Here is a 14,809-nt window from a genome sequence, read left to right as displayed (position 1 = left end):
GCAATGACCAGGACTCATACCCCACTGGCTTCCCACCTGTGAACACTGCCAGTTGTGTTCATAGGGACTAGTGTTGTCAAAAATATCGAAAAATCGATACATATCGATTCTGAATATTTAAAACGGTTTCAATACTCATTTCCCGAAATATCTATATTTAATTATTCATAAAAAAAAATTGTATAAGGAAGTTGCATTGTTCATTTCAATACCTGTAATAGTACAGTAGTCCACACACACACACACACACATACACACACACACACACACACACACACACACACACACACACACACACACACACACACACACACACACACACACACACACACATGTGCAGTCAGTTAAGTCGGAATATGACTGTAATACAAACAGTTCAGTTTGTCAGGTACATGCAACACAGATTACAGTGTTTACATCTGTCTGCTTGAGAAAATACCATGTTCTGCAATAAAAATGATTGAAGTGAGATGAACAGTTATTTTTAAATGTGTGATCTAAAGATAAACAAAGGGTTTTAAAAGTGTTATATTTATCTTCTCTTATAGTACCAGAGAGAAGCTGAGGAGAATCAACCAGCAACAAAAGCTAAATTTATAAAAAAAAGAAAAAAAAAATTTTTACATTTTAAGATTGAACCTTTTTCCCTGTGGTATCGAAAATGGTATCGAATATCAATACTTTTCAAGGTATCGTATCGAAGTTCGAAATTCCAGTATCGTGACAACACTAATGGGGACCAAACCTCTGCTGTGCAGGCGTCTCCCAACCGACCTGTAGGGGTCGCTGTCCACAACGTCCAATCCCCACCCATCGACTTCCACCCGCTGACCCTGCCAAGTGGGCCAGTACGACGGCCGGCCCAAGCCGAAGGCAATGCTGAGACTGGGATTCGATATCGGAGTCTCTTGCATTGGTGACGAGCGCAATCTCCGCTACGCCAGCCAGCCGCCCTATCTTTAGAAACACTTTAAAAGAAGGAGGTACTGTATAGTTTAGATACATTAACACTTTGAGTGCTAGCCACGCGTTTTGTTGTTAGTTCATGCCGACCTATGAATGCCACCAACGCTATATAGCGTTTGTTTGTCGTATTTATTTTTTATTGGCGATTTGAATTCATATTTCATCAATTGAGCCTCAGGTTAGTGCTGCAGAGTCTCTCTGAGCTCAATTGGGAAGATACCGCCCCCTATCGTCTCTCCCTGTGTAACTGCACCCCATTCGTTTAGACTGATGGGGGGGGGGGGGGGGGCAGTTTCCTCATTTTACTTTTCTGTCAAGCCAACTGAAGAGACCCAAGTTGATCGCCGACCCCAGAACAGCGTGGATTATGTATTTCCAGCACCCAGCGCTGAATCAATAAGCGCGATCGATATTTGGAATGGCGATCAGGAAATGGAATAATCTTTTTGGATAACATCTGATCTGAGGTAAGGAATCTATTTTACCAGTCTTGGGATAATCAGAGCTTTTTTCACAGATATATCAACGTGTCCCATATGTGTGTGTGTGTGTCTGTGTGTGCCGCTGATCAGGAAATGAGAGAATCGATATTTCAGCCCGCTTCTATAGCGTGCATAAGTACACATATACTATCGATAATCTAGCGTTTATTTGAAAACGATTCATAAATAGGCCGAAAAATGTCAACGTTTTTGTGTATGCCAGGAACCTAGCATGTATTTTTTTTTACCATGCATATCTTGTGTCTTATCTATTTAATTTTTTCTATGTCTATTTTATTCTATTTTATTATTCTATTTTGCACAATCAATGCGGGCATGACCACCCGCATTTCACTGTATGCCCTGGTATGTACAGTATGTGACAAATAAACCTCTTGATTCTTGATGATGCGATTTTCTCTTTGTTTTGCTTTACTGTCTTTCCATAATTTTTTGTTTAACACATTGACGACCGGCCCTCGCCATCTAATATGTGGCTGGAGGACAACGCTTTGTAAACAAACCGATGTACTTTTGGATAGCTATATATATACTTTATAGTATTGCTATCTGTCCATTCTCATTGTCACTTGAGTGCATAAACCATGCCTTCATAATGGCTTAAAGAAAAGAAAAATCCATTGGTTGGCTCTTGGTTGTCATTTTATAGCGTCGTGAATATAAGCTTTATCGCAGTTTTCATCTCATATTTTTTCTGGAAAGCTAGATATGAGGCTAAAGGCTACTCACGTTATATCGAACGCCATTTCTGTTGTATATATTCGAATGAAATAAAACAAACGGCTTATCATCTGGACTATTACAGAGCATCTATGGATGAAATGGGGGCGGCGGGGGACGCCGATTAGTATTATTGATTAGCAATAGTGTGTCCATGCAAGTAGCCACATTCACTGATCGATTGCTTGCGTTTTACAACAATGTCTGATCCGACTGTAATTTGGGTGAAGAGGGTCCTACCGTCAGCCCATGTGATCCCCATTATTCATTGGCATCTGGTAGATCGATATGTCCATTGGCTGATCATAAATCCCATTATTCCAGGCTGAAATCTGCGCTTCGAACCGTGATCAACGGTGCATGCTGTTCGCTTGCGATCAGGCTAAAATGAAACGCCCATAGACTGTAAAAAATAAATATTATCCACTCGCCCACAATGATACTGCAGTGGAGCGATGGCGCCCCTAAGAGGATCTGGCCGGTATTGCATGTCGCCGATTTCAAGGAGGCGGGTAAATCTGCAGAGTCGATCGGGGATCTTGATCCGTTTATTAATATGGAATAAAACAATAACAACTTGCCACGAGTTAACTTGTGGCTCTGGTCCTCAATGTATGGCACCGAAACCCGAGTTAACTCGTGGTTGGGCGGCAAAGTGTTAAGGTATTGTGTGGGTATATGTAGTCCTGTAGTGTATGTATGTATGTATATGTATTAGGGGTGTAACGGTACGTGTATTCGTCCCACGAATTTACGGTACGGCCGTCACGGTGCGGTACATCCATCCATACGCCGAATACGTCTCAGATGACAAGCGGACAGAATTAACAACAGCGCTCACTGACATCTGCACTCGGCTCTCCCCTCCTCCTATCCTGTTTACTACAGCCTATTTGTCCCTAAAACAAAACCATGATGAATTAATTAAATGTTTAACACAGCAGGGTCATTACAATTTTGCAGTTTTCTTTAGTTTTCTTGTTCGCCCAATAATGTTAACCAAAAGACACACGTGCGCGCGCGGACACACACATCAACCTTTTCCGGCGGACCGCGGAGTCTCACAGCTGATCGGAGAAAAAATAAAAGCACAACATACCACCAGATCATCTGAGCTCCTCTCCAGTTGCTGCTGCCTGCTACTGTTTAAATCCCAAATATTGATTATCCTCTGCCATTGTTGTGTAACATGTCATCTGTTCTCTAGTATTCTTCAGTCTCGGCTTCACGTGAATAAGTGAAAGTGAAACTAAGTTGTTGTTAAAGGTGCAGTAGGCAATTAATTTACTCTGTGGATGCCTGAACACAGAATTACACCAGTATCACTGACTACTATGGCAAGCCTATATAATAGTATTATATTTAATAATAATAATTATAATAATTATTATAAATATATAATAATAATTATAAATATTTTGTTCCCGTTGTACCGAAATCGTACCGAACCGTGACCGCAATACCGAGGTACGTACCGAACCGTGGCTTCTGTGTACCGTTACACCCCTAGTGTGTATGTATTGTTGTTGTTGAACCTAAAAAATCTATAAAAACTATTTAATAATAATCATTTGACAGTGCAACCTTTTAACAATTTTCTCCGGTCTTGAGCTCTGTGCAGTACTGATTCTTCCAGTACATAATATAACTCTAGAGGGCACTTGATATGTAAAGGGATTTGTATGTTTTTGGCAGGGCTACATGTACCTTGAGTGACAGAAACCACCACATGTAGTGGTTTGAGCAAACTGAGAAACTCGGGCTGCGATGGTCGTTAAATTTAGCTTGTGTAGAGTAAAGTTACTCCTGCAGAGCGTGAGAATGTGGTAAACCCAGATTCCACATTAATGCACATCTGCAATTTCATCAGATTTACGCACAACTGAAAAAAGGGCCCTATAGATGTCATCCAGCCCTTCCACAGGAACAGCTAAATTGGGAATCAAACGGGGCTGCACCGACATCAAGTTTTATTCAGAATGTGGAGTCAGCGTTGACGGTTGGAAAATGAAAATTCCAAAAATTCTTAAAATAACTAAATAACTGCTAACTGCTAACTAAGGAATGTAAGCGTTCAGTGGAGAATAATGGCTCTGTGTGTACTAGGATTTAGGGTTCAAAAGCACCGAACAGACAGAGGGAGTGAGAAACAGGGAGAAAAACATCACTCCCTTTTATTACAGACGTAAATTGAGATGATGTAGCTGGAATTTGGGAATTGGGGAGAGAATTGAAGTGGTCTCCGTGTGGCGACGCCGGAGAAAGGGAATTGTGAGGAAGACGAGCTAACCTTGTTTCCATCAGGAGCCCAGACGGTCGGGCCCTTCTCTCCCCTAAAGCCTGAGCAAGAAGGGCCAACCACATTCAGCACATGAAGCAGATCCATAAATAAGACGAGAAAAGGGATGATGTCAAGCTGTTCTGATTTATCTTATTACTAATTGCTGGTTTCCCCTAGTGTCCTCTTTTCTTTGTTGCCTAACCCAACCATGTGGGATGTTTGTTTCTGTCCCCGCGGATCTGTTTGTGGCGAGTCCGTTTCTCTTTCCACGAGTTCTGGAGTTGCAGAAAGCATACTTTAGAAGATAATCAACTCTGTGATTGATGGCCGCAATAATGCCTTGGCTTGTCATTCCGGCGCTGTTGTTACTGTTCCCCCCTGTAAGGGAGGGGACAATGACATCAGCAGAACTAACCTCAAAGTTTGGAAATAGCCTTCCCGTGTTCATGGTCAAAGTTTATTAGTGAGCCTTTGCGGTTTTCCCTTCGCTTTCTGGGCTTGATAGGTTGAGGTCCACACAGGCAACGTTTATTTTTTTTTATCCACTTTTTCTCCCATTTTCTATTTTTCTCCCATCCCAATTTTTCGTATCATCCAATTCAACCCTCCCCTGTCTTTGAACGCTGTTTCATGCCTCCCACAAGCCGGCTGCAATGTGGACTAAGTCATACATAGCACGAGTCCCCTCCGATACTCGAGGTAACAGCAGTCGCATCTTTCCACCTGCACGGCTCGATCTTTCAGCGTCAGGGGTCTGGGCTTTGGAGGGGCCCCGCCCCCGTCTCTTCCTGATTCTACTGCGCAGGCGCACCAACCGACCTGTAGGAGTCGCTGTCCACAACGCCCGATCCCTACCCATCAGTTTCCCTCCCCCTAATACTGCCAATGTGTATTAGTGCGGACGACCAGCTAAACTGAAAGCAATGTGGAGCGCTGGGCTCGAACAGGGAGGCGTACTTGTTCGAGCCCAGTCTCCAGTATTTGTGGTGAGTGCCTTGCCCACTGCACCACGTAGCCGCCCCACAGGCAACGTTTCTATCTCAAATTCTGGTGAGATGTATTCGAAAATGATCAATCATCTCATTCATCTGTGCCCGTCTTCAATCTGAATGTTTCATGGTCTTCCAACGGTTTCTCTCCTCCAGCTTTTCTCTCGAGTCGTTATTATTATCTTCTTTCCCTTTTTATTCTCTTTTTTTAATAGTGATTACAATTCTGCCAGGCTCTTTGTGGGCTGTGGTCTATAGGAATACATCGAAGATTTATTCTAATGAGCCCTGTGCACTTTTTCCATTTACAATGTTCCGAGTATCCACTTTGTCCCGCTTGTTGAAATATTGGAACTTCTCATTCACTTTTGAGACGTTTTTGGAAAACGGGGCCAGAACAATTCAGATTCACCCTGTAAATCAGAAAACCAAAACAGTAAGGCAAACAACCTAGACATGGGGGACCATTATCAGTCACACAATCCTGTCCGTTCTTCCTCCAAACAAGACACTGTAGACATGCAAACAAAAACTAATTAATGGCTTTGTTATAAACACTGCAGCCTCCTTTCATCGAACCAGAAGGCCACAATTGGAAGAGCTTCTCGACAAACCAGAATTTCAACATCGGGTGTTTTTTGTTTAAATGGCTGCATTTTATATAACGCTTTTATCCACACATTCACACACTGACGGCAGAGGTAACCATGCAAGGTGCCAACCTGCTCATCGGGAGCAATTAGGGGTTAAGTGTCTTGCTCAAGGACACTTCGACAAGCTGCCTGGGAGGAGCGGGAATCGAACTGGGAATCTCCGGATTATCAGACGACTGCTCTACCTCCTGAGCCACTGTAGCCCCCTGTGTATGATTTTGAGGCAATGATCTGGATGGTCACTTTTGTATTCTCCCTCTTGGTAGGCTCCACACGGCCCAGAGAGCCATCAAGCAGACCCAGGTGACGGTGCAGAAGATCGGGAAGGAGATCGAGGAGAAGCTGAGGACGACGGCAACCTGCACAGAACGGGTGAGACCAACACAGCACAGGCTCAACCCGTTCAATCACAAGAGTTTCCATTCAACTCCTTATCCCCCTGCACTATAAACAATGTTTAATTCAGTTCATCTTGAAAATATCTTTTAGTTTATTTGACAATTATTAAAATACATTACATGTTACAACAAGTCATGCATCCTAAAATTATGAAGGATAGCACAAACAAGTCACAGACTTATTTTCATTGTGGTCCTTGGTCTCAGCAGCACATAGTATTTACATAAACATGTATTACACATATTATCATCAGCCTACAGTATATTGCTAAAAATAAAATAAAAAACTAAAATACAACATTATTAATAAAATATGTACAAAATGTACAGACACACTAAAACTACACTACAGCCAATACTTGTTTGTATGTTTCCAGAGAATATTTCTCTTGATTCTTAGATAAATATCTTTTAGATTCTGCACTAACTACTGCAGTTATCCATAACAGGCCTTTGACATCATCTAGTAATAATAAACATTTAAAATCTTATCGCACTGTATTATGTACACTCTACATTGTAATTATCACATATATCTTGTATCACATACATCCCTGTAAATATATGATAATACCCAAGCGGTTATCATGTATTTTTGTTATGGTATCTTGACTAAGAAGGAGCTACACCTCCTGGATAATTTTGTCGAAAAGCCACTATTTATGTTTCCACCGCTGTCGTACCCGTGACAAAGACAAAGCAAAAGAAAGAAAAAGCATATTCAACATTTTTGGATTTGGCAGCCGCACAGCTGTGAAAACGGGAGCGCTAATCCCAGGTTTTGACGTTGTGTTTATTGTAAATGTACACTTCAAAAGCATCCCCCTCTCTCTCCCCCCGTTATAAAATCCCTCAGGGGCACCTTAGTGTTTTCATCCTCCAGGTAGACTCTTCGGTAAAAGCATTTTTGACAGGATTACACACCTTTTTCAGTGTATTTTGTAATTTTTTTGTGCACCTGTTTAAATGTGAAATTTGATAATAGCTGATTCATTTCCTCATGGATTTTACAGTGAAACAGCTGGAGCACATACTGTATAGTGGAAACGCTTATATCTTCATGAAAACTAGTCTGATTATCCTAACACTGATAACATAGATTCCTTACCTGACATCAGATGGTATCCAACTGGTATATTCCAATTCCTGATCACCATTTGAAAAAATCGATAAGTGTATAGATCTAACGTGTATACAGTAGAACTCATGATCCGCGGGGCTCAGAGCTCCCTGAATGAACTCTGGTACTCCGGCTGCATGGGTGAGAAGTGAAATGTGGACTGGAATATTTTTTTCCCCCATCCATTTTCATTGAGTCCATTCCAAAAGGGTGATTTACCAACACAAGGGAGACGATAGGGGGCGCTTTTTTCACATCTGATCGCCGGCGTCCCTTGGGTAGGCTAGGGTAGGCTCGCGTGATGCAATATGATTTCAGATAGCTAAAAAAAAAAATTATAATAATTCCGAGAAATCTCGTGAGTGGCTTTCAACGTAACTATCGTAAACACGAGATTAGCCGTGAGTGGCTGTCAAAGTGTTAAAGTGCTTGATTTTTTACAAAAAAAGTCTAATCCTGGAATTCCTTAACTCATTCAGAGCCACGCCCCCTTATGACCATATTAGGGCTAGCGTGCCAACACTGAAGTCAATGGGAGGACGGGGAAACTATATCCTAAATTATGGCTATGGGTCTAATACACCCATCGCTTATCAATGACTTGCTTGCAGTCAACATGTACGAAACGGATTGTTTTTTCATTGGTACATTTCCGTTTTATACCGTTTTGAATACGAGTATAGTTTTGGATATGTCTAGTAATTCCAGAGAAATTCCGCAAAAATAGCTCTTTAGTGGAATACACAAAACACGTTTTCATTTTTCGGCTGATTTATGAATAGTTTTCAAATAAACGCTAGATTATCGATAGTATTATGTGTACTTATGCACGCTAGAGAGGCCGGCTGAAAAATCGATTATCCATGCCGTGGTCAGCGCATGATTCTGATAGGCGTGTTTCTGTAATATCATTCTGAGAGGCGTGTTTCTCTAATATCATTTTGAGATGCGTATTTCCTAGGGTTGGGTACCGTTCACCTGTGAATCGATACCGGTACCCAACGGTACCCTTTTCGGTACTTTAGTCTCTAACATTTTTATCTACCTACCTCAGTTGTAAAAAAATGTGTCCAAACTTCAAATGATTTATTATCATTATTATTTATTTAGAACAATTTGTTAATATATATATAATATTCCAGTGAGCGTTGTCTGCATCTAGCTTTGTAAAGTGTAACCACACTTGCGACCGTTTTTGGCTTGCCATTGCCCCGACTGCTTTGTTGTTGTCGAATCCTAGGTAAGCGTGTATTGTGCGCGTGAACGTTGACGTGAACATGCGGCACACTTCAAAGGTTTCGTTTCGCGGTAAACAAAACGTTGACGTTATCAGACAAAAAGAAAAAAAATGTATTACTACCGAAATGTGGCACTGGTGGATCTCACGTGAATCGGTACTCGGTAGTACCGACGTGATTCGGTCGCTACCCTTAAAAGTACCAGATTCGGTACCCATCCCTACTATTTCCAGTCCAGGGCAAGTCGAGGAATATCAGGGAACTTTACGAATGGGTCTACAGTGTTTCTCCTGAAAATAAATTCAACAGCAATGCTGTGCTGCGCACTCTGCCGGAATCCATATTTGTGCGTGCGCACGTTCCGCCGGAATCCATATTGGTGCATGCTGCCGGAGAAATAACTTAAAGGGGACATGCATTATAAATGGCTTTTTTCTGTGTTTAGCATGTTTTTATAGTAATACGGGTTAGTATCAATGGGTCTGTGTCTCTAATTACCATATTGACTCATCAGTCTAGTCTCAAGTTCACAAGATCCTCCCTCACTCAACTAAGCTGTTCTGATTTGACAGTTTTGCTGACGTTAATATAGCACTGATTTGCATAACTAACTCTATGGTTGACAGCGACAGCAAACAGAGCGAGGCAGATAGTGTAACCCGACACTTCCTCAAACAGAAAGAGGCAGACAACAAGCGAGTGAGAGAGAGAGAGAGAGAGGGAGAGAGAGAGAGAGGGAGAGAGAGAGAGAGAGAGAGGAGCTTCTGTGGGGGAAACAAACCGCTCGCGATAAAGCAGCAGTAGCACATACTCATTTACACACCCTGGGCTGGACCTCGCGCGGGGAAGCAGCAGTAGCACATACTCATTTACATAGTGCTTATGGGCGGAGCCAGGCCAACACAGCCTGAAATCCAAAGTGAGAAAAATTTGGCTTTTGAGTACTTGATTAGAAATATAAAACAGATGTGTTCAATAGACTCACAGGAATTGTGTAAAGTTGCCCAAATAGTGCTAGGAATAGCAATGCATGTCCCCTTTAAAACGTCCTTAGAATTGTTCGAGATTCATGTTCATGTTCATGGAGTCATGTCCGTGTGAATTTGTTAGGATGTTTTTGGTGTGTCCGCTGACACTAGTGCTCTGGAGGCCCAGGTAGCTGCATATTTGTACACTGCAAAAAAAAGAAATCTTATCAAGTGAAAATATCTTGTAATTTTCCAATATTGAGTAGAATTATCTTATTCCACAGATAATTTTGCGTATTTCTTTCTTGATTTTGGTCAATTTAATCTTGTTTTAAGAAAATGTTAAAAACAAGTCTTAAAACAAGATTAAATTGACCAAAATCAGAAAAAAAGTTAAATTATCTGCCAGTGGGATAAGATAATTCAAGATAATTCTACTCAATATAGACTTACTGTACCAAATACAAGATATGTTCACTTGATAAGATAATTTTTTTTGCAGTGTAGTTGTAATCAAAGTAAATGTCAAGATTAATGACATGCCTCAACACTTGTACACTATTTGTATTGAACATAGATATAGATGATTTAATAGATAATATAAATACTAACTGTCTAACATACACAAATCATAACACTACAACATCACTTTACACCTAAGAAGTCTCAGTGGCATAGGCTACATTCTGCCTTAGAGCATTTCATTTTCCTGGGCTTTTGAAAGCAAAGCTCCAGGGCTCTTTGGTAGGGGAATTCACTGGTAGGGGGCCCATTGATGCTGAGACGCATACAAGCGGCCAGATGGTCTCCCTGCAGCCTTTTCCTCAGGTCACTTTTTTACATTAACCATTTGGTTGCCGAAAACATAGAACTACGTTTCTGTCGCCCGATCATTGAGTGCCGGAAACGTAGATCTAAGTTTTTCTCACAGTATTTATTTTATTCGCTATTGCCATTCATGATTCAATATGAATTATACTCATACTGTTCTGAGTGTCTGAGCTGGCAGACTGTCTTATACCGCCCTCTAACGCCTTCGGCCATTATTGCACCCCGTTAGAAACGGGTTAGTTTATTTTCTCTACCGCGCTGCGGCGTGGGGGTGGGTCCTAAACACTCCGGCAAAACACACGCTTGTAGGGATGGTTTGGACTACTGACCCCGCCCGCCCGTTGAAGTGCAATGCCCAACAACGTCGGAGACAGAATTGCTGTGGATAACTGGAATGGCGATGAGATAATTGGATTAATTTTTTTTGCATTACATTAGAGAACAGGTAAGGACACTATATGAAAGCTTGCGTTGATCTGATATTTATTTCTACCGCGATTGACGCTATCTGTGTGAAATGTGTATGGCTGTTTGCCGTTGGGTTGCAGGAGGGGGGATAGGGGGCGCGCCGGTCTAAACCACATTGCATGCGTGCACGAGGAAGGATAATAATGATGGTCTAGCGTTGATTTCAGGAAGATCCGATAATCAGGCCGAAAAATTACAACTTGTTTATTGAATTACACAAAAACGCTGTTTTAGCGTCTTTTCCCTGGAATTACTCCGAAGCAACCAAACTATATTCATGTTTTTTGCACGTTGACCAGAAGCAACTCACTGAGACTCGACGGCTATAATATAAAATATAGGTTTAGCTCTACAAACTACAACTACGTTTACCTGGGGTTAATGGACGGCAAGGAAGGGGCCACTTCCCGGAAGGGGCGTGGCACTCAATGTGTTAAGCACCCCCCACAGCCCAAATGAAATGATACATTTTTTTATAAAAATAAGTACATTTTTAATTTTTTTTTTTTTTTTGTAATTTAAAAAAAATTATCTAGTTCATAGCAGCGGTGGTCTTAATTCAGCAGCGGCGCAGCATATAAGGGAAACACTGGGTCTTATCCCTTTTTAGAATGACATAAACAAGCCACACTAATATCCATTTAATGATGTAAACAAACCAAGCTGTTTATCCCTTTAGAACAACATAAACAAACCACACTGTTATCCCTTTAGAATTACATAAACAAGCCACACTGTTTATCCCTTTAGAAAGAACAACCTAAACTACAGCTGTTCAAAACCTAAAGAAAATCTAATAGTAATTTCATCAACTAATCGACAAACTTATTTTACAATTGTTAACACCCCCCCCCACACACAAACACACTTTATTGTCCATGTGCAAATGCAGTCAAGTGCGTCTTTAAAATGTATGATTAATTCACTGAAATGTGCTCATTATCTTGCAGGAAATAAGTAATTCAGCAAAAAGTTTGGGGAAAGCGAACAACAACAACTTAACTTAAATAAATAATAAAGTCTCCAAGACCCTAAGTCTCGGTAGACTAAGACCCTAACGACCAATTATGGGTAATTGACTAAGAGATGGCAGCCTTGTTCCCCCCTCAGCTGTTCCTCCTCGTCAGTCTTTGATGTTTGACCTCTTTCCCCCACACCTCCTCTGGCCCTGCCCATCAAACCAGCTCCACTAAAGCCTTCTGTATCATGGGACACAAACGCCACAATGTCCCCATTCAAAAAAAAAAAAATACTGATATTTCCCCCTCAGGGAAACATTCTTCTGGTCTTTTTCGGCATTCACCTCAGCTAATAAATCACGTAATACATATGCGTTGCAAATTCCGTTTGGGACCAACACAGTGAATTAGAGGGCTTAGAAAGAAGGGGACGCATTGTGTGGTTCTCTCTCTCTCTCTCTCTCTTTAGGAGAGTTCTGTAGTATCTCTATGAGCACCACACACACAGTCAGTGCAGATGAAAGGCAGCGTGGACCTTTCACCCTCTCACCCACTGCCATTAATCTGACGGGTTACCCCTCCTTTGTTTACTCAGCTGACCCACTGCTGTCTGTCAGCCGGGCTATAGTGGTGTGGTGTGGCTAGAGACACTTTCACACACACACGCACACGCACACACACTCAGACAACTACATTCAGAGGCCATGACCACCTACCTGTCAAATCTGGCGCTTGGGCGAAGTTCTAGGAGATTGGCGTTTCGTGCCAAAAGCCAGTGGTGTAAAGTTACCATGCGAACAGTGACATTCCTTCCTCATCAGGGCCTGGCACTCCCGGGGGGAATAGAGGCTCTATCAGGGCTGCTACCTTCAAAACCCTCCTTAAGATTTCAGTAAAAAAAACACTATCTGCATTTACTGTGATCTAAGGCTAAGATCACTATCTAGGTGTGTGTATTTCTGTGTCTATGATGTTCACATGATCCCGATCAGACGCATGTGTGTGATGACAAGCGACAAGCTCAACTTTCAAAATAGAGGTTTGAATGACACGGTTGATGTTCTGTTATCGCTTTCAAAGCAGCTCCCTTATGGCTCTCTGTTCCTCTATCTGTATCCCTCTGCATGCTTCTCCTCCCGCTCCTTTGCATCTCTTCTCCATCTTCCACGCATCCATTATTTTCACTTCCCCCTTAAATATATCTTAAGGTGCTATGAAGTCTTCCTATCTATCCCATCCTATCTAGTGTTTTGACACGCACACAGGCACTCGCGCACTCGCACACACACTCACAGGACAGTTAACATCAGTATAGACACACACTTTCTCCTATATTTATCTCTCTATCTAAGTCCCTTCTCCCCACAGTGCTGTTCTTCATTAGCTGGTGAGTGTGTGCTTCAGGGCTCTCTCTCTCTCTGTTTCTGCCCCTCTCTCTCACTCTCACTCTCACTCTCTCTCCTCACTCTCTCTCCTCACTCTCTCCTCACTCTCTCTCCTCTGTTTCTCTCCCTCACTCTCTCTGTCTCTGTTTGTCTCTGTTTCTCTCTCTGTTTCTGTCTCCTCTCTGTTCCTCTCTCTCTCTCTCTCTCTCTCTCTCTCTCTCTCTCTCTCTCTCTCTCTCTCTCTCTCAGAGATAGTGATGTGAGGGGCTGGTAGTGTGACACCTTGTGGACAGGGGACTAATGACCTACCCTCTGATATGTCTGCCCCCCCCTCCCAGCGTCCCGGGTGGCCCTTGTGCATGCGGTGACAGTGGCGCCACATTGCCGCAGTGATGGGTAGATGGAGAGACAGACCTCAGCTGCTCTTAATGGACTATTGTTGGTCACTGGAGTGCATTTTGAGCATTGTGTGGTCTATAATATGGCTGTGTATTATTTCTTTTATCATTTTTCTCTTTTATTTATCGACGATGTGCATTTACATTAATCATTGTCACACGAAAACATGTTTGCACCAGATTTAATTTCCATCTGTAGTCTATTGGCAAGGATCTGGTGATATGATACGTATCATAATAAAGGGGCTACGATTTGATATTGCGATACTGCAAGCAAGACGATATATAGAGCAATTTCCTTTTGAATACCATTTTAGGGAAACTGTCATAGCACCTCCGTATGCATAAAATCTGTCATGAAGTGGTGTTATTATGATAGACAGAGTGGGCATGCTCTCCTCTGACATCACCAAGGTGGCATCCTTCATTGGCTTGAGTCAGCCTGGCACAGTGTGAAGATATCCTTTTAACTCGTTCTAACCTCTGCTGAAAGGAGCACTGCACTGCATTAGGGATGGGTACCGAATCCGGTACTTTTAAGGGTATCGACCGAATCACGTCGGTACAGAGTACCGATTCACGTGAGATCCACCGGCAGGCTCGGATTGGCCATCGGGAGCACCAGGAGTTTTCCCGGTGGCTTGGCCTGCACAGATAAAAAATAAAATTATATAAACTTATTATTATTTTTTTTAAATAATTTTTTAATTTTTTTTGCCCGGCCATTGTTTCTAGTTGTGGCGGCGCGATAGTTAGATAACCTAGGTGGGTGGGGAACAACCCGGATTTCACTGTCTGCGTCAGAGTTGGAGAACTATCTCTCTTGACTCTCTCCCTCTCGCACACACAAATGGAGCCGTGCTGCCGCTTGTGATTGGTGGAGGCGGAACCAGGCGATACAACTGATTGACAGCGGAGGCGGCGAATGGAAT

General features: G+C 42.2%; 1 protein-coding gene across 1 annotated transcript in view; it reads left to right on the top strand.

Moving 5' to 3' along the window:
• Positions 1–14,809, top strand: part of uvrag (UV radiation resistance associated gene) — a 424,373-nt gene that overhangs the window by 44,455 nt on the left and 365,109 nt on the right. The window contains exon 4 of the mRNA XM_084319596.1: positions 6,379–6,484. Coding sequence (XP_084175722.1) covers positions 6,379–6,484 — 106 coding nt within the window. The remainder of the gene's footprint in view (positions 1–6,378; positions 6,485–14,809) is intronic.

The sequence above is a fragment of the Notolepis coatsorum genome (assembly GCF_963971535.1).
Source record: "Notolepis coatsorum genome assembly, chromosome: 8".
NCBI lineage: Eukaryota > Metazoa > Chordata > Actinopteri > Aulopiformes > Paralepididae > Notolepis > Notolepis coatsorum.
Note: the sequence above shows the minus strand (reverse complement) of the source record. Positions and strands in the feature narration are given on the sequence as shown.